At 41.6% G+C, this 19886-nt stretch overlaps 1 protein-coding gene across 10 annotated transcripts in view; it reads right to left on the bottom strand.

Moving 5' to 3' along the window:
- MARK1 (microtubule affinity regulating kinase 1) overlaps window positions 1-19886 on the bottom strand; it is a 116443-nt gene that overhangs the window by 7817 nt on the left and 88740 nt on the right. For 4 of the 10 annotated variants that reach the window (XR_014146601.1, XM_031018464.2, XM_081825190.1 and 1 more), the window contains exons 10-16: window positions 17992-18091; window positions 16822-16934; window positions 13908-14112; window positions 13462-13655; window positions 6650-6750; window positions 5186-5350; window positions 3947-4198 (exon numbers count right to left, since the gene is read on the bottom strand). Coding sequence is in view for 8 of the 10 variants with exons in the window: in XM_031018464.2 (XP_030874324.1) it covers window positions 3947-4198; window positions 5186-5350; window positions 6650-6750; window positions 13462-13655; window positions 13908-14112; window positions 16822-16934; window positions 17992-18091 (1130 nt within the window). In the remaining 2 variants the exon portion in view is untranslated. Of the gene's footprint in view, window positions 1-2752; window positions 2821-3946; window positions 4199-5185; window positions 5351-6649; window positions 6751-13461; window positions 13656-13907; window positions 14113-16821; window positions 16935-17991; window positions 18092-19886 lie in introns of all 10 variants that reach the window. The other 6 variants (XR_014146600.1, XM_081825195.1, XM_081825193.1 and 3 more) reach the window with 4 other exon arrangements.

The raw sequence follows: 19886 nt of genomic DNA, 5'->3' as shown, positions 1-19886 counted from the left end.
AAGACCAGAAAACAACTCTCTCACGTGGTCATTTCAGCATCCAGCCTTTCTACTGGCCAAGGAGAACTTACTAACTGGCTTCCTCTTTGTAATAATGGTTTTCCAGTACATGAATGATTAACTCCAAATTATTCTTTATCCTTCCCTTCTTAAAGTTTAACAACCCAAATTCTTTTACTTTTTTCCCCTATAACATCCTATCTTTTCTTCTTTTTAAGCATTTAGTGGCACATCAACTCAGTTGGTTCTAAAGTTGATGGGGTGTCAGGGCGCCTGCCCCAGAGCATTCCTGGAGGCGGCGCTGGTCACTCGGGGTGCCAGTGTGGGGGTTCCATTTCTTCAGGTGTGAGGCACAGTGCAGTGAGGAAGGCAAAGGGAACAGACAGAAAGGCAGGACTTGAACCCAGGATTGGCTTAAGAAGAGATCAGTGGGAAGGATGGACAATCTGGGAACTGAGGTGAGAAGAGAATAAATAATAAGGCTGGAATAGCTCTTGAACATCAAGAAATTCTCCCAGTTCTCTCCAAGCCTCCAACCCTCCCGAAAGTTCAATATGCCGAACATACGGGAAGACCCCCTGCACTTCCCGTCTGTCGGCTGCTAAGAACTTAGCAGGTTCATTCCTGGTATGGAAGCCAGCGCTTTGCTTGTCTTCCTGCATTGGGGCATTCGTGGTATCCTACACAACCCCCTCTCTAGCTACACGATGCTACGTAAGGGAGGACTGTGTGCGTGGCAGTGAGCACACACACACCTGTAAAGCCAAAGCTGTTCATGTGGTGACAGGTGACCTCAGAGGAGAACTGTGAATTGTTTCTCTTCTCTAACCAAACCCAGAATTAATTAAAATATGTTAAAAATTAAAAGACATTAAAAAAATCCTACCAAATTGCTGACAAAGGATGGCAACCTCCTCCCTGCCTTCTTCTGCCCCCAAAACTCTCTATGAAATGACATTGTTCAGAAGTTAATAAAGGCATCGTGGAACTTTAGAAATGTTCATGTTGGCTCCCCTCAGAGGCCAGCTCAGAACACCCTTAACCCCCAGAGTACTTTCTATCTCAGGGCCTGCTCCCTTCAGAGCACTTACCAGGATTTATTATAACCTTATGTGTTTGCTTTTAAAATCTGTCTTCCGCACTATTCAACCATTCATTCCATAAATGTCTGAATGTCATACGTGTCATTGCAGACACTCAATATTCAGCAGAAGATTTAGCAGAGAACAAACAGGTAAAGCGGGGGGGGGGCGGTTCTTTCAGGTAGTGTTAGGTGCTATGGAGAAAAACAAAGCAGGGAGAGGGCGTGCTGGAGAGGCTCTGATCTCACACAGGTGACGGAGGAAGGGACACTCCCACAAAGACACAAAGGAGGTGCAGAAGAAGTCAGTCGTGCGGGAGTGGGGGAAGGAACTGCAAACACAAAGCCCCGCACAGCAGGCCCAGTGTGCGCGAGGACACTCAGCTGCCCCATGTGGCCTGCGTGCGACCGACAAGGGGCAGGGGGAGAAGATGAGGTCAGAGCAGAAATGAACGGCCAGACCACGTGGGGCCGCAGAGGCCATTGTGCAGGCTTCGAATTGTATCCCGAGTGGGATAAAAGCAAGCAGAAGGCTTTCAAGCACGGACAGACACTGCTGAGCACAGAAGAGGACAAGGGCAGAAGTGAGGAGACCCGTTAGCAGGTGGAAGACAAGCAGTGGGTTTGGTGACAGAGGCTGCGGTGGGGGTGACAGAAGAAGTTACGTCCGGGAGATGCTGGGAAGGCAGAGCCAACGCCACAGCCCAGCAGGCCTGGCGCGTGGTCTGAGAAATAACTCGCTCGTGGTCTGAGAACTAGAAGGAAGGTGTCGCCATTACCTAATGCGGTGAACAATGAGGGAGGACTGGTGTCTGGGGGTGGGCAGTGGGGAGCTGGATTTTGGACACGGTCTGTCCGGAAGTCTATGACACAGCCGCGTGGAGACGCTGAGTAGACAACTGGCTATGTGAGTCTCTAGTTCAGAGGCAAGATCTGGGCTAAAGACAGATGTCTGGGAGTTGTTAAAGTAAGATGAATGTAAGGTCAAAGGTCTGAATGAGATCAGCAAGAGAGTGAGGACAGCCAGAGAAGAGAAAGTTCGAGCCAAAGCTCGAGCCCTGGGGCAGTCTGACACTTAGGGGTGGGGGCTGGGGGGGCGAAGGGAACCTGAAAAGAACCAGCAAAATGGCCTGAGATGGAACTGTTAGTTTGAGAGGTAGGAGGAAGACCAAAAGCCAAGCGAGCAAAATGTTTCAACGGTGTGTCATGCTGCGCAGGACGTGCTCCTAGGAAGGGGGCTCCATCCGTCTCCCTCACGGCCGGATCGACGGCACCAGGACAGCGCCCAGCAAGCAGTAGGTCCTCACAGATTTGTTACATGGCCCTATGGCCATCCTCCATCCCAGGCTCCCAACAGACTTTCTCCATGCCACGTTCTCGCTCTGACATTCTGTCCTGACCTCTTGTCCAGGGCTCTTGACTATGCTCCCTCTAGAATCTACATTTTCATTGCAAAGTAAAGAGAAATATGTTATATGCTGCTTAATGTACAATTAGTAATCAAGCTTTTAAACCCAAAACCATTTTCCTTCACTTCAAAATTAATCCTGGCTTCACCGTGATTAATTAATCCTGGCCTATCAAAAGGGCTTTGAATAGTCAGCCAAATTCCACCCAGCAAAAACTACTGCTGATCTAACCAGGACCCTGCAGATGGTCAGACAGCACTACCTGTCATGCTGACTCTGCCTTGAGCTTCCAGCTCTTTCTCTCTCCAGGTGTCATATGCTGCATGGTCGCTGCCCAAATGGTACAACATCACGGTTGATAGGGTTAGAAACTGATGTTGCACTTGAGTAAAGTTTTAAATTCTGGGTGATCCTGCGTAAACTGGTCCATGAACAGCTCCAAGAAAAGGCAAGAGACTAGAGCTGCTGCTTCTCTTTTCTGCATCCACTCTTTGAAATCCTAGGAACACTAATAACCTGGGCAATTATTTAATTAATATTTTTTAAAGCATGTGTAATAATTTCCTCCTTATAATTTCTTACCTGCTCAAACAACTCTATGCTATGGAGCTTTAGCCGCTCCCCCCACCCCGTGGACAGCTGTGCCTTCCTCTGGCCTCCCCCGCATGCTGTCTCTGCAGCACGCATTGTGCTTTCTACCACAGTCGGCTGCGTACACGTGTGCCCCTTTCAGGACTTGAGGGTCTGGAGCGCACAGATGCGGTCTTATTCATCTTTGTGTCCTGCTTGGCACCTAGCACAGGGCTTTGCACGTATAGGATTTTGCAGGCTTTTAGGAGGACCTGATAATAGATCAAATGGATATCTACCTGCGTTGTGTTCAGCAACTTCCTTCATCAATGTTTAAGCTTACTTTTGAGAAAAGAGCACAATTCTATTTGATTAGAAGTTAACTATACTTGTATTCATTTTGTGTTTGCTGTGTTTTGATGTTAAGCTTCTATGATGTTAAATTACATAAGTAATCTATGTGACTCCAATACAGAGGCTTTTCACGAGAAAGGAAAAAAAAGGGTAAACTATATATTATTAGTGAACAGTTCAGAAGTATTCCTAAAAAAATATTACTTCAAGGATAAATGGAAAGTCACTATTTCCTTTTTTAAAAAATCAAGGCTTTTGGGTAGGGGATAATCTGTTTGTTAAAACACACATTTTTTATGTCAACTTTTCCTCTTTCCACTCTATTTTACAGAATTTAACAATTCTTATCTTGCCCATTTTTTTCTCTCTCTTAGGGAAAAATACTTCATGTCTTCCTTGATTTTCTTCTTCAAACTTCTGTAAAATGCCTTGAAACCATTTTGGAAAATCACCCCAAAGGTGAAAGAAAAAACACCAAGTCTCCTTCGTAATTCCTAGAGGAAACAAAACACCACGGCTCATTGGTACTGACCTGCGAACGAATTTGGATGTTATTTTGCTTATTATACCGGTTGACGTTCCCCTCCTGGCGTGTGCGAACGCGCCCGCTTCGTGGGAAGGAGAGGCGGGCGGCCCGTTGTAAGCGGCGCTGCGGCGCTCCCGGAGCTGCTCGCCGTGGAAGGTGCTGCGGCTGGAGCTCCCCCGGGGGAAGCGGGTGCGGTCCGGAGTGGAGGCGCTAATACTGTGAGCAGATGGGGAGGCAGCAGGCGCCCTCTGCGCTGCGCTGTTGGGACAAATCAAGAAACATTACTGAGAAGAATGACAGAGAAAGCTTCCACTCATTCTAAAAACTACCAAAGCAAGACAAAACAAAAAATAAGAACTACCAAATGCCATGGCTACCTTTCCTAGGCCCTATTTTACCTGCTCCCATTAGAGATGCATGCGGGTAACTGTTATTTAAGGGATCACTGTATGGAGAGGGATAATAACATTTCAGTTCGGAACTAAATGCCTTTTACAGAAATACAGTTATTAAAGAGTAAGAAGTTATTGAAACAGGGATACAAACACTCTTCGGAATCAGGAATGCCAAACTGGGGGTGCTACATATATATTTTTTACTATTCTCTTACTTTAAGCCATTCAGCAATGTGGAACATGAATGTTGTTACTCATCAAAAAGCATCTGAATGGAACCACTGCGTATTTACAACGTAGGCCTCAGGGACAGCATGATACTCCGTGACACCACTGATGTGAGTAATAAACCTTTCACTAAAGATGCTTCTGAATTTGAGAAATCCTAACATAGACAAATACTGGAAAAATGGGCATATCACTTTAAACCCAAAAGGGTTCTTCAAGATCATCTGTTTCCCTGATAGAGAAACGAAAAGGCCAATTTCATTAAAAAAAAAAAAAAAGTAACTGGCAGTAGCCAGGGTTACCCAAAGGTCTCCATTCCCAGTCTCATGTATTTTTGTTTTCACACCATAAAAAATTCAATTTACCTGAATGACAAATTGGGCAGCAATCCTTTATGGATGGGTTTAAAACAAAATCCTTACAGAAAATTCCATTAGAAAATGATTTAAATCATGGGTAACATTTTTGAAAACAGGCAGGGTGTGGTGTGTTTATGTTACAATTCAACTTTTCCCTCTGCTACAGACACTGGATCTTCTCAGAAAGCTCTCGATGTGATGGTGCTTATCATGTATTTTTATATGGTGCTATGTTCTTAAATGAAATGCACCCAGCACGTTACCCGGGCCGGTAAGCTTCAGAGCCGTCTTTAATGGTTGGCAGTGTAACTTTAATAGGATGGCCAGAAGTGGACATGGACTTCTGGTGGCGGGGTCGTGCTGAGGGGACAGCAGAAGCCACAGCAGAGCCTGCAGAAGATATGCTACTTGCGGACATCTCCGTAAGGCTTTCGACAGAAAACAGTTGAGAAGACCATAGAAATGTAAAAGAGAAGAGAAATTGCAGTTTACTAAAATTTAAGAAAGAGATTTTTAAAATCTAAATTGACTACACCTTTCATGATTGAGACACTTAAGAGAAATTAACATTAGTGGCATTATTAGTGACTAACAAACCAACAGTCTTGCCAAAAAATGTACAGAGTGAATTTACCACCACCTTCCATGGAAAAGATCCCGCACACGCTTGCTCTATAAATGTGAATCTGAGAAGGTATGAAATTACTTTTACGATCGGAGACCTTTTTCACTTTCCAAAAGACAAAGTTTGGTGTAATGTGTTGCTGTGGTTTATTGTCCCTTATACAGTAAGAATGCATAATTACGACAAAGATACTGTCTCTGGAAACATCATCAAAACACTTTCAGTTCGTATTATTAATCAATCGGTTAACTGTCATAGGTTAAAGGAGCTGCAGATCAGGAGTTGGTATAGGAAAAGTAATAAAGTCAGAAATCAATTCCCAAGTCTTCTTCTAGCCTAAAGGATCTTATGTCCGAGGAAGATACATTTACCTCCGTACGCCTTATAATAACACTTACTTTGCGTGTCCATTATTTGGGAGGGAACAAATGCTAAGCACAGTCTGTCTGGTCCACTGACATGACGAGGGATGGAGCTAAGAACAGAATTTTACGAGAACAGGCTCCCTGCCCTTTTGTACTATATTGATGAAGAGCCCTTAGAACTCACGATGAAAAGAAGCTAAATTTTTTAAATAATAAAAATAAAATGATTTGTCATTATTTAAAATAAAACATGTTGAGAATTCCATGGTTCTCAATGATCAGTTAAGACGGCCACATTTCTTTAGACGAAGGAAAATAAAACCTTCATGGTTTGGATACAATAATGGCTTGATGGGAGGGGTAAGGGTAAGAAGTGAAGGCTAACTAAAAAAAGTGAAGTAAAAGATAAAAAGGAAGCAGCAAGTATATAATAAGACTCAAATTAAGAAGATCAGATTAGGAAGGTATAACCTGCTTTGTTTGTTACAGGGAAATATTTACTATCAGGTCTTATGCAGCAGTTCTCGGGTTAAGAGATTTACCTCCTGTTTTCCCAAAGCATGCTCCCATCCTTCCATTCTGGTGCAGAAGGGGAGATGCCCTAGTAAGAATGGTTGGTTGCAACTGTACCCTCTAGTAGTCCCTTTGCTCTTGACCCATCGGCTACAGGTGTTCTAGCCAGAGCAGTAACGCACGATGCCAAGGAAGCGGGCACCACGTGGCGTGGTGACACTCACCTGCTGTCTTTGCCATTCTGCAACGCCACGTACCGATCTGCGGTCCTCTCGCACACATACGTGTTCCTTCTTGCCATGCTGCCTCCAGGATATACATTGCTCTTTAAGGAGGAAAAAAAACCCATCTTAAAATTCCAGCTGTAGTTGTGGAAAGTCAAAGAAATGAATTTAAGCTGCAAAGGACTTTGAAAAAAAAAAAAAAATCCATGGTGGAATTTTCATTTATCAGACCTTACACGAACAAGCTCCATCTCACATGTCCGTGTCTCAGTTAGACGGCAGGAGTGACAGGCAAAGCATGACAAGCTCATGACAGTTTTAGCTTGCTGTCCTGCAGCCGCAGTGAGCCGTTGTTTGGAAGCAACGAGAAAGCCGGATTTTTATTCCCTCCTCTGCAAGCTGGCGTAGGGAGGAGGGCAGGGGAGTGGTACGGGCAGCTGTACGGGACCAGGAGCGAGAGGCAACTCCACAAGAAGTGTGATCACAGACCAGCAAGCTGTGGTGGTGACCGTGGTGGCCCTGCAGGCCTGCAGGCTGCCATTCTTCACCTGCTCAGGGAACCCCCAGGGCCCATGGTGAGGTTAAGGAGACCAAGTCTCCTGGGCCGGAGGCAGGCCCTGCTGTGGCCACCAACAGAGGGGTGTGCAGGGCCTCAGGATATCCCCGCATCGCAGGTCTCAGCCCGGAGGCAAGCCAAGTCTGAGCGGCTCCGGAGCAAAGAGAACAAGCAAAGGGGGACGGCATCGCCTCATCACGCACACAGCCACTGATCCGTAACCTCTGCTGTGTGCCCGCCAAAGTCTGGACTCGTTACGAGTACTAAACTACGCAGGAATGACTTCCAGAGGGACACATGCTCTTCTGTTGAATTCTTACTCCAATAGAAAAAAAATTCTTTATTTTTGGCTAATCCGGCTTTCACTGTTCTCTAAAATACATAACTAACTTAAACTTTGTTTAAACGTAAGAGCTAGAAAGTTAATAGGTATATGTCTCAACTAAGTTTGGAGGAGCAAAAAAGCCGCATATAAACAAAACTGCTTAAGTGCAGATTTCAAACTTTTCAACGGCACAGGTTCCTGGGTGGAAGGAATTTTGTCACGATTTACATAAAAAACACAAATTAAAAACTATAAAAGTATGGTAGCAGAAGAGAATAAGATTACTAAGAACATTTTTTAGGTAAGACACTGTCCACGTTAAGTGAAGGCAAAGAAGCCGGTTTCATTATGGAGAGATCCATTATGAAACTAGCTTGCATTAAGTTCTTAAAGAACCTTTACTTTTGATAATTTCATCGTTTTGGCTAAACTGTCATATAAGTAATCTAACCGTGAACAAATTCCTGGTCAATTCTTTCTGGTCATTTGCAGTAACACTACTTTGCTTCTCAAAGTGTGACGGGTGTGACCGGTTTCTCCTTCAAGACTGTGCCTTCTGGGTTTGCCGTCCTCACGCGCCACCTCCCTTCCCTTGTCCCCTGGATGCCAGTGATACTCAGGTGGAGCAGCCCCCCAGGGAAACTGAGGATACGATCATGCAAAAGTTACAGAAATACAGTTTCACTGATCCTATGTGACCGACATGCATCTATAAAATTAATTTTTAGAATTGACCTTCAGTGAGGCTCTGTCTGTTTAGGATTTGGGGACTAGATCTAAAACCACCCTTGCAGACCCCTGAACTCTCAGCTTGGCAACTTCCCTAAAGTGGATATACACGTTTTTCTATATTTTCCAAGAAACCAAGCCTGTGCAGACAACTTCTCTGGGCCTATTTCATACTAAAGTGCTTGTATTTTATATAATTACACTATAATTTTTATGAAAATGTTTTATATTATAATCATTATAGCATTCTCAGCCTTTCTGAGTCTCCCTGAAAGCCGTATCTCCTTCCCCTTGTTTTCTTAAAAAAGATGACTGACAGTATTTTTTACAGGATGCAAAATTTTATATTTTGTATTATTTATATATGTGATAAATAATACTGAAAAACAAATTTACAAGTTTTATTGTCTTTTTGATGAAAGAATAGCATAACATATTTGCATCTTCAAAACTCACCATTTGGCTTCCGAGTTTCTAGGCTAGCCAAAAGCTTACCATTAACTGCTACATGCAAAATTTCTGGAGGGGAATTTCTTAAAGGGAAAAATATTAAGTCTGTTCTTCCTGCATATTACACTTCCATCATTTAGAGTCTGTAATGTTGTAGGGTGAGAACAATAAAACAGATGATTCCAATCACCAACAAATTTCACCAACCATTATATCTATTTAACTACTTAGCCTCAGAACTCTCCCCACTGTCAATATCACCCTAAAGTCATATGGAAGACTCACGTTAAGTCATACTGCCAAGAGAATCATACTTATAAGAGCTTTTACTATTGATTTAAAAAAGCTCCTGATTTTATAAACATTAAAAACACTATTAAACTATATCACCTACTAAATTATCTATGCATCTCAAGGGTATCGTTTATTTTTCCATCAGAAAGTAAAAAGCCATCAGAGGGGAGGTGGGTGGGGGGATGGGTTAAATAGGTGATGGGGATTAAGGGGGGCACTTGTGATGAGCACCAGCTGTCATGTGGAAGTGCTGAATCACTCTATTATACACCCAAAACTAACGGTACACTACACTGTATGAAAACTAACTGGGATTTAAAAAAAAACTTAAAAAAAAAAAGTGAAAAGCCATGTCATGTCATTTGAGTGGATTACATATTTTCTATTGTACTTCACTTATAGACAAATAATGGAGTCACTGGTAAAATGTTTATTTTTCCAAATAATATTTTATAATATGACAGAGCCTGGATTATAAATGCTCAAGTTCCTTCCTTCTGGACATTACCTCAAAGAAAAGGGATTAAAGCTGTCTATTTGGCTTTTGTAGTTTGGGGTCAGCACACTTTTTCTGTGAGGAGTCATTTGACTGTCATTTTATGCTCTGCAGGCCACACCATCAATGTCACCCGTAGTCTGGGAAATGCAAATTAAAAACAAAAGGATATACTTTTTTGGTTTTTTGCCCCTCAGGCAAAGATTTTTAAAGATCGATAATATCAAAAAAAAAAAAAAGATCGATAATATCCAGTGGTTGATGAGCTTGTAGAGATATAATTACTCTCTAATTATTCCAACCATTAAAATTACCCTGGCAGTATTTATTAAAAATTTAAATGTGCATATTCCAAGGATACACACACAGCCAGGAGCGTCCATTAGCACACATTAGCACTGGGGCTCTGGAGGGGGGATGGGAGTGAGGATGGAGGCTTACACACGCGTGGGTACCACGTGCTACGAGAAACTGAGGAGTGGGATGAGCCACCTGAGGTTGAACATGTCACCCAGAAACCAAACTTCTGAGAATGTATTTCACAGAAATGCAATAATAACCTAAGTGTACAAGAATGAATATTCTGAAAAGCTGAAAACTCTGAATACCCCGACAAACAGTTGAAAAATTATGACACGTGTCTATTAATACAGATGAAATAATGTGCAGGTCTTAAGACTGTAGTAGATCTAAGAGTTCTGATGTAAAAGGACAAAATAGTATTTTAAGTTAGAAAAATTACAATGTAACAGGTATAGTATGATCCCATTTTTATAAAAAAATAAACCCTGTATGGACATATATATTCATTTATGTCTTCTTTAAAAAGGAGACTCTATAAGGTAATTCATCCCAAATGATAACACTAATTATACTGGAAGTTGAGGATAGAAGGTAAGGGATGAGAAAGGGTAAACAATTAATTTTACTTGAAACACTTTTTTTAAATTTAAAGATTTTATTTTTTTATTTATTTGAGAGCGAGAGAGACAGAAACAGCATGAGAGGGAAGAGGGTCAGAGGGAGAAACAGGCTCCCCGCTGGGCCGGGAGCCCGATGTGGGACTCGATCCCAGGATTCCGGGATCATGACCTGAGCTGAAGGCAGTCGCTTAACCAACTGAGCCACCCAAGCGCCCTACTTGAGACACTTCTGGACTGTTAAAATTAAACATAAACAAGATATATTATTTTGGTTTCTCACATTGTCAAAATTAATATAGAAAATTAAGATAAATTTAGTACTAAGTGGCTCAGAACAAAATTTCTCTACCAGAACTTCTGGCTTATGTCTTTTTTTTTTTTCCTTAAAGATGATAAATACGTGTGGCATGATTAACTGGAATTTAAACCAATGTCTTAGTTTTTATGCCTTCTTTAAATTAATAAATATGCTCGGAATAGCCAGTAAGTGCCTCAGCACTAGTAATTCTGAGGAAGCTGCGTGTCAACTACAAGAGGAGATTATAGATAAGGGGAGATAAGGTTTATGTGGGGAAGCAACAGTGAATGATACAAGACAGCGTACAACTAAGCGCTAAATGACGTAATACAACAATCAGAAAGACTGATGAGATCTGGAGCCTTCAGTCACAGGAGGCTCGACTCAGGAGATGGGGCTTGAAATGATCTGTAGAAATGACATTTTCATAATTTGGGCGGCGGGGGGACCTTCAGACAAGAGCACCACATAAAAACAGGTGTGGAAACAGGCAGCTGAGTATATCCCTGGAAAATAAGATCAGCCTGAGATGAAGGACAGCTTGCTACAGCAAGTGGCAGATAATAGGGGACCAAATTCTTTCTGTTTTGTAGGGTGATCATGCTCCCGAAACTGACCTCTAGCTGATGTTTAGATAAAGGAAAATGATGGCCTGCCTAGGAAAATTACTTTCCCAAATGATATCTTAGACTCTATGACAGTTAAATCATTTCCAAACAGATCAGTTGGCAGCTAAAGGGGTTATACTTACCAGTTCTGAAAATGGGTATGCACACCCATTTCGGAGTCTCGGAGGCGACAATCGAATCACATATTTTAAAAAGATAATGGTTTCAATGAACTACATAAAACAGTGGGTGCTCGGGAGTTTAAATCACTTGCAGTTAAGGTTGTTAGGCCTTCTGGTATTTTTTTCCTTCTCTTTTCCTACTTTCCATAGGCTCAATCCATTTTTTTTCTTCTGTTGGTTTAAAAGTTATAAATTCTATTTTTATTCTTACGTTGTTAGCCCTTAAGTCCCTGAACTCATGTTTGCTTAGCACTAGTGAGTTTTTAAACTTACCCAGATCCTCCCATCTTCTGCTGAACAAAGCATGGGCTCTTCTTCCTTTAACCTCCACCCCATCCCTACTTCCTGGATAGTGTCCAGAACATTGGTTCTGAATTTTCATTATTTTTTTTGTGTGTGTATGCTACCATATACATACCTGAATAGTTATCTGATCACTTTCAACTCCATATATTTTATGGCACTACTCCAGATCCATTTCTCTTCCTGTAAGAGTGCAGTGCTCCTCAAACCATACAGTGGTAACAAATGGGTCCCTATGTAACAAGACTGGACATATTTTATGCCTAAGAGTATGCTTATCATACCTTCACATTTAAATGACAATTAGGCGAGATATAAAATTCTGGGTTCAATGTGATTTTCTTTTAGTACTTAAAAAATACTGTTCCACTTATCTCCCTTAATCCACGCTACTGTTGAGAAATTTGAGGTCAGTCTGAATTTTGTTCCTGTTCAGGTCATCTGCTGTCATATCCTGGACATTTTCTAGAAGTTTTCACTTTGTTTTTGGTGTGTATATGTTCCACTTTAATGAGAGCAGAAGTAGGTTTTCCTTCTGGCTTTCTGAGTCTTTCTTACTTACTTACTTACTTATTTATTTATTTATTTATTTATTTGAAAGAGTGAGTGAGTGGGGGCGGGTAGGGGCAGAGAGAGAGAGAGAATCTCAAGCAGACTCCCTGCTGAGTGCAGAGTCTGACGCGGGGCTCAATCTCACGACCCTAAGACCATGACCTGAGCCGAAATCAAGACTTGATGCTTACCAACTGAGCCATCCACATGCCCCTCTGAATCTTTCTAAGTTTTTTCTTCTTTCCTTGTTATTATTTCTTCAAATATTTCTTCCCCTTCACTCTGTGCCCTTTCCCTTCTAAACTTCTGTTATCTAGATGTTTCCAATTCTACTTCTATCCTTAGTATATTTTAGTCTTTTCTTTTATATTTTCTCTTTATTCTTTCCTGCTGTCTTACAAGAGAAGGCTTCAATCTATCTTCTAGCTCCGATTATATAATTTCTACAATTTGCTGTGGTTTTTTTGTTTTTGTGTTTAAGATTTATTTATAATTTGAGAGAGAGAGAGCGTGCGCATGAGCAGGAGAAGGGGCAGAAGCAGAGGGAGAGGGAGAAGCAGACTCCCCACTGAGCAGGGAGCCCGATGTGGGGCTTGATCCCGGGACTCCGGGATCATGATCTGAGCTGAAATCAAGAGTCGGGATGCTCAACCGACTGAACCACCTAGGCGCCCCTAGAGATTTGCTGTTTTAAGTGAATAATGTGAGCTCACTTTATAAATTAATCATTAATGGAGTCTGCCTTCATTGAACCGCTTACCTGTAAATATAAAATTAAGTGCACCAATATAGTTTTAAGTAAATATTAGAAACAGGAAAAATGAGGCAGGAAAGCTTAATGTACCATTTTTATAGTGAGGTTTTTAAATCTTACTTTGAGGTAAGTGTTATTTTAAGAATTCATATTTTATATTTTTGTTCTTAAAACGTAATCATGAGAAGCTTGGCCTCCTTTGCATGTTATTTAAATGTATGACTCACTTTAAAATTTTGAAACGTGTTTTTAGAAAAGGATAAAGTTTTCCAAAGATTGTACAAAAAAAATCTGAAAACAAATAACCACAACAAACTGTGATATACTGGAATATTTACTCACACTTGGAATAGTTGAAGATTTTTTCCTTTCTGGCCCCACAAGAGGGCTTGCAGTCATCTCACTTTTTGATCCAACCGTTGTGCTGCCAAGTTTACGAGCTAGGTCTTTGTCCCACTCCTCTTTCTGCTCACTTTCCACACTGTTAGCCTGAGGCCTTTTGGTATATGATACGGCAGGGGGAATGGATGGACCAGCTATAATAAAATTAAAGAGCATAATTAGATGAAAATCAACTGACACAGTTTCTCCTGACGAACCAAAACTCTAAATTACAAATATCTTTATTTGCGTATTTTATACTCGGAACTAACATTAAACTGTTTGATTACAAAAATTAGGTTAGTCCCTGAAAAGCGGATTTAATATTAATCATGCAATAATATAGATCTGTGATAACAGATGACACAAGCACATAGAGACATGAATGTATAATGCTCAGTAAATACAAGTTTGAGTAGGACTGGTCTGTCTTTTCGCTTGTTTGACTTTTCCCCCACCATGATCACTGAAACGCCGCTGCTTCTGGTTTGCGGAGATGCTCCGCTGGACCTTCAGGTGAGCAGGGGACTGAAGGCTGCTGTTGTTCAGGTCACTGCTGGGCCGTGACCTCTGACACAAGCTTCCGCTCGACAACGATTCACCGCCTTCAAACTATAAGAAGAAGATAGCGCACAAAGATTTCATTTATTTATTTGAGAGAGAGGCAGTGAGTGAGAGCGAGCACGAGTGGGGGGGGAGGGGCACAGAGAAAGGGAGAAGCAGACTCCCCGCTGAGCAGGGAGCCCAGTCCCAGGACCCTGGCATCATGACCTGAGCAGAAGGCCGGTGCTTAACTGACTGAGCCAGCCAGGCACCCCTGCACAAAGATTTTAAAATAAAAATGTTTATGCAAACAATATGCACTATTGATTGATGTTCTCATCTATTCCAAGCCATATAAAGAGTAATCAGAACTGAAGAAAAAAAAAAAAGTTCGGATACAGAACCGCAAGCTGGCGACCAGGGAGGGAGGGAACCGGCTAAGTGCTTCCATGAGTGCAAGCACTCTTCTGTGATCTCGCACAAATGGCTTTGGAGCCTTAGTTTAGTCAAAACACCAAACAACAGCTACCAATTATTGAATGGTTATTATATAACCGGCACCCCTGCTAAGGAAGCTCTTCCTATGTGTTACTTTGTTCAGTCATGACAGCAATGCAGCTGTTTATTAACCTCGACTTCACAGATGGAAGGACCGCGGTTAAGAGAATCAAGGGACATCTCTGGGATTCAAACTCAGGATAAAATCTAAAATTGTAACTCCACACACACCTTTTCTTTCTACCATATTTACAGAGCAAAATGTGGTTTATTGGCTCTGATTAAGAAACTGCATCTATTTAGACAAGCATGGTAAATTGGGGGTTCACCATCCCTCTCCTCGAAACACAGAAGATGTTTGTTGCTGGCAAGCTTCTCACTCAATCACTGGCTTCCCAATGGAAAATCTAAATTCATATGTAAAGATACTAATGGCAAACAGCAAAGTAATACTGATGATGAAACTGGTAATAGATCACACAGAACACACAGCAATGTGCCAGGAACTGTTCTAAGCACTGTGGAAATATTAACTCATTTAACCCTCTCGGTGACCCGCAGAGCTAAGTACTACTTACTGTCCCCATTTCATGCACCAGGGATCTGAAGCACAGAGAAATTAAGGCAAGTGCCTAAGCTGCAGTCAGTGGCTGTGCTGGGGTGGAGGAGGGGTGCGGATTCAAACCCGGTGAATCTGGCTCCAAAGTTCAGGCTCTTACTTAGAATAGCCTCATTAGTTCATACTCAATACAAGTCAAACTTCATTTTAATTCAAGTCTGGGCTGGGTTGTATACTTGTAATGCTAGGGCTTCCTTTATATTTAAATTAATAGGAAAATTAAAGATCTCGGGAGTGAAATCTAAAGGCTAAGTAGAAACACGTCAAAGACTTCAGAAATAACCATTTGTACTATTTCCCACTTCCTAAAATTCTCTTGATTTGGCTTCTTTGATGCCACTTCTCCAACTATTAATGCCTCCACCGAGGTTCCCCTCCTCCTCGTAGGGCCCGCGAGGTGAGATGGGCTCCTGCGGTGAAGTCCTTAGAAGAGCTGCTGGTGCATTAATGGGGTGCTCCTCTCACCACAGCTCCCAACCTATTGATGCTGCCCGAGTCACTCCCTCCAAGCCAAATCTGTGTCTCCAAACGTCTCCTGAACAACTCCGCCCAACACGAATCTCAAGTTCAACCATCCCAAATAGAACGAAGTCCCCACCTTCCCCTTGAAATCACACTCTCTCCATATCCTGGCAAATACATCTTACAAAACCAGTCACTTATGCTGGAAAGCTGAGGGTCTCTCACATCCTCATTTCCAACGGGTTACCATGGCCTGTTACATCTAGCTGCTGTGGGTGCCTGTCCTCCTGTGTGTCCCAGAGTCCCTGTGCCTGCCCTGGTCAGGGCGGCAGCACCCTGCACCACACCGCTGACTGCGCATCTCCCCTCCAGACCCAGGGCTCCATGAGAGCACAGACTTTCTCAGCTTCCTGGTCGCAGTACACAGCATAGTTTCCAGGGCAGGAAAGATTCAATAAATGTCAGCTGAATGTACTGCTTCACTAACTATCTAATTAAAAATAATTTCAGTCTATTCTATAAAATGCCTCCCACAGATGTCTAATTGTTAACAAACTGTCCATGTGCTCGGCTCTATTCTTGACTCTTGGTTTATACCTTTATATTTGCTCTCCCAAAGGATCATTTGCTTTTGTGGTTCAACCATTATCTGTACACAGTTATTTCCTGAATCTATCTCCTTATTATACATCTCTCCTGGCCTTGAGAATTCCCAACTGCTAAGCATCAAAACCTCTTGATGTTCTACCAGGCAAAATATCACCAAACAGCCTCTTCCTATTCCCATCTTTTTAAATCACTTCAGATATATGTTTTGTTTTACATGCTGTCCCTTTCTCTGTTTAGGTCACTGTGCTTTCTGCACACCCAGAATGACCACGTTACCTTTGGCAGGCCTGCTGCTTTTGGAGACACAACTCTGGGGGAGCTCCTTCTCAAAGACTAGACTGCGTGTGCCTCTCCGAGCTAAGCAAGGCACCTGGTCTGCTCTTTCATAGCAGAATCTCGCCTGGTACTTGGAAATGAAACCAGCTCATAACTTAGCATCTTGAGTTTGAATTCTAAAAGTAAGAATGTTAGGGTCTTTATATTACTTTTGATACCGCACAGAATAAAGGTGCTAACAGCTAACATTTTATCTTAGCTGTCACTTGTCTCAAGAAATAATTAACATTCATCTAAAAAGGTAAAGAACTTACTTCAGGTGGTTTTCTACCTAGAAGAATATAAGTAGCCATAACTTCATCGTATTTCTGATTTATTAAGGCGTCATTTATCTCATCTCGTGCAAAACCCATGGTGACCATGATGTCTAGGAATAAAAAAAAAAGCAAAATTTTCTGAAAATGGGTTTATTTTCGCAAACAAACCAACAACTGTAAGCAAGCCTGCCAACATGAAATATGAAAACTAAATTCTGAAATGTTATAGTATAATGTTAACTATAAAAACTTCTGGATTATTAATATATAGATACTGCATATTTAGATCCTATACATTGACAATTTTTCATGCAGACACTATCCGTACCATGGGATCCATACTCAGGCGCCTAGTCCGTTTCTCAGCACCTAACGCATTCCTGAGTTGAATGCCTTTGTCCAGCCAGAGACACACCATCTGTGACACCCACAAAATCCCTTCTCTTTTTCTCTATCTCTTAACACACTCTCACCACGCACAGAGTGGTTTCTCTCATCTCTTAACAATTTCTGCCTTCTGATCTGAAGGCAGGTTGACTCTTCTTTGGAAGGCCTGTAATGCTTGTTCTTATTGGATTCCAAACACCCTAGAATAGTGAGACCTCGCTGGCCCCTCTGCTCTCAAGTCAGAGAGGGGCACAGCGGAGATGACTCACTTGTGAGTCTCTGATGGCTTTGGTAATGGAGAGAGAAACGCAGAGAACAGGCTGGAAGCAGAGTGCTGCTGGGTGTGGGAGGAAGCACCTTGCCCAGACACTGGAAAACTGAAAGGGAGAGCCAAAGTGTTCATCCCTTCAGCTTAAGTGCCTCCACACTTTCAGCTAAAATACATGCTATATGTTGCTGATACTTAACAGTCTGACCAGTGCTGATACTTAAACCAGTCATTCCTCCTTTTAGGGACTACTGAAAGAAAAGAATGAGGTTCATCTACGTTATTTTAATTTTTATATTACTGTTGCCAACAACTGAATTAGATCATAGTATACATGCGGATAAACTTGAAATCTGTAATGTTTGGTGTATATTGATGGAAAGAAAAGATGACAATGCAAGTATTTTTCAAATAAAAATTGTTTCTTATTTATATTTTTAAACACTATTTTGGCAGATGACAGGTCTCTTATAGTGGAGGGCCAGCACATCTCACGGTGTTTAAATACTTACCTATTCTTTTCGCGTCATTGAAATCTGGTTCAGGCTCACTATATGGCTTTAGCTCTTCTTCCTCATGACCAACATTCATCCACCGATCTTTCATTATTTGCTAGGAAATAAACTTTACATTATGTTTGGCCAATCAGAACATTCCACCACTTATTTTAGCTCTATTTTAGTAAATGTGAAATTTACTGGTTTACTCAACAAGTATCATGATGTCTTCTATCTAAAGTTAGTGTCCAGTTTGATTAGCAGGCCAACAAGAGGCAAAGGACTTTGGGACACACTTACATAACTTATGACAACTACAACTATCATCCTGCACACTCACCGAATGTATCCATTCAAAATAGCTTGCTGCCCATAGTCCTCTAAAAGGACTGTCTTCTCATTTAAAAGTTTTAAACCTAAGGACCTACTGATTTCAACCTCTCCTTCATAGTATTACATTTAGAAGAGACTGTCTCTTTTTCCTGGTCTTTTACCAAATATATGTATACCTGTATTTTAAAATCACCATTTGTTAAAACATTAGGAAAGCGGAGATCGTGGGGCATAGAAATCAGGGTTAGTCAGTAAAGGCAGCTCAGCTAATACGGAAGGGAAGAATGGTCAAAATGGAAGCCTAGAGACAGGGATGAGCAAGAATCAGGATAAAGACAGGGACTGGTGTGAATTACCAGAGTCAAACTTAAGTGAGGCTGTTGAAACAAGAGTCCCGGGTTGTTAAAAGGGAACCTAGTGGGAGCACCCAATGGTACGGGAAAATAGTCACAACCTAGTGGGGGCATCCTATGGAACGGGAAAATATTCACAACTGTATATCTGATAAGGGGTTAATATTCACAATACATACAAGAAATCCTACAACTCAGTAACAACAAAAACTGCCTGATTGAGGAAAGGGCAAAGAACTTGAACAGGTTTTTCTCCAAAAGAATATATGCCAAGGGCCAGCAAGCATATGAAAAGATGCTAACGTCACTAATCATCAGGGAAATAAAAACCATGATGAGGTATCACCTCCTTATCTGTTAGGATGGCTACTATCAAAAAAGATGAAAATAACAAGCATGGGTGAGCATGTGGAGAACCCGGACCCCCTATGCACTGTTGGGGTGACAGTAAAAAGGTGTCGCTGCTACGGTAAACAGTACGGAGGTTCCTCAAAACATTTAACAGTAGAACTACAGATATGATCTAGTAATTCCATCTCTGGGAATATATCCAAAAGAACTGAAACAGGATCTTGAAGGGTATTTGCACACCCATGTTCATCGCAACATAACTCACAATAGCCAAGATGTGGAACAACCTAAATGTCTGATGGATGAATGCATAAAGAAAATGTATCTACACACAATGGAATGTTATTCAGCCTTAAAAAGAAGGCAATCCATATGCTATATTGTGGATGAAACTTGAGGACACTTCTCAGTGAAATAAGCCAGCCACAAAAAGACAGATGATCATTATATGAGGGTATCTAAGGTAGTCAAAGTTCTAGCAACGGGCAGTAGAATGGTGTTTGCCAGGGGCTGGGAGAGGGGGTAACAGGGAGCTGTTCGATGGTACAGAGTCTCACTCATGTAAGGGGGACAAGTTCCAGAGATCTGCTGTCCAACAATGTACACAGAGGTCACAACACTGTAATGTATTCTTAAAATTGTAAAGAGTATACATTTATGTGTTTTTTTACTACACACACAAAAAAGCAACTAGTGGGGGATAATTCTGGGGAAATGATCCTGTATTAATTTAGAAAAATTTCTAACATTTTATTACTATTGAATTCTAGGTTTTCATTCAGGAACATTTTAGGTGTTGATATATTAATACTCTTTTTCCAGGCCCTGCAAAGTATACTCTCCATCTTGTAACTTTACTTGCCAATATTCTCC

This window comes from Leptonychotes weddellii, chromosome 6 (genome assembly GCF_054177405.1).
Source record: "Leptonychotes weddellii isolate Sample4059 chromosome 6, ASM5417740v2, whole genome shotgun sequence".
NCBI classification, from domain to species: Eukaryota; Metazoa; Chordata; class Mammalia; order Carnivora; family Phocidae; genus Leptonychotes; species Leptonychotes weddellii.
The sequence above is the reverse complement of the archived record's forward strand: the minus strand, read 5'-3'. Positions and strand labels throughout refer to the sequence as shown.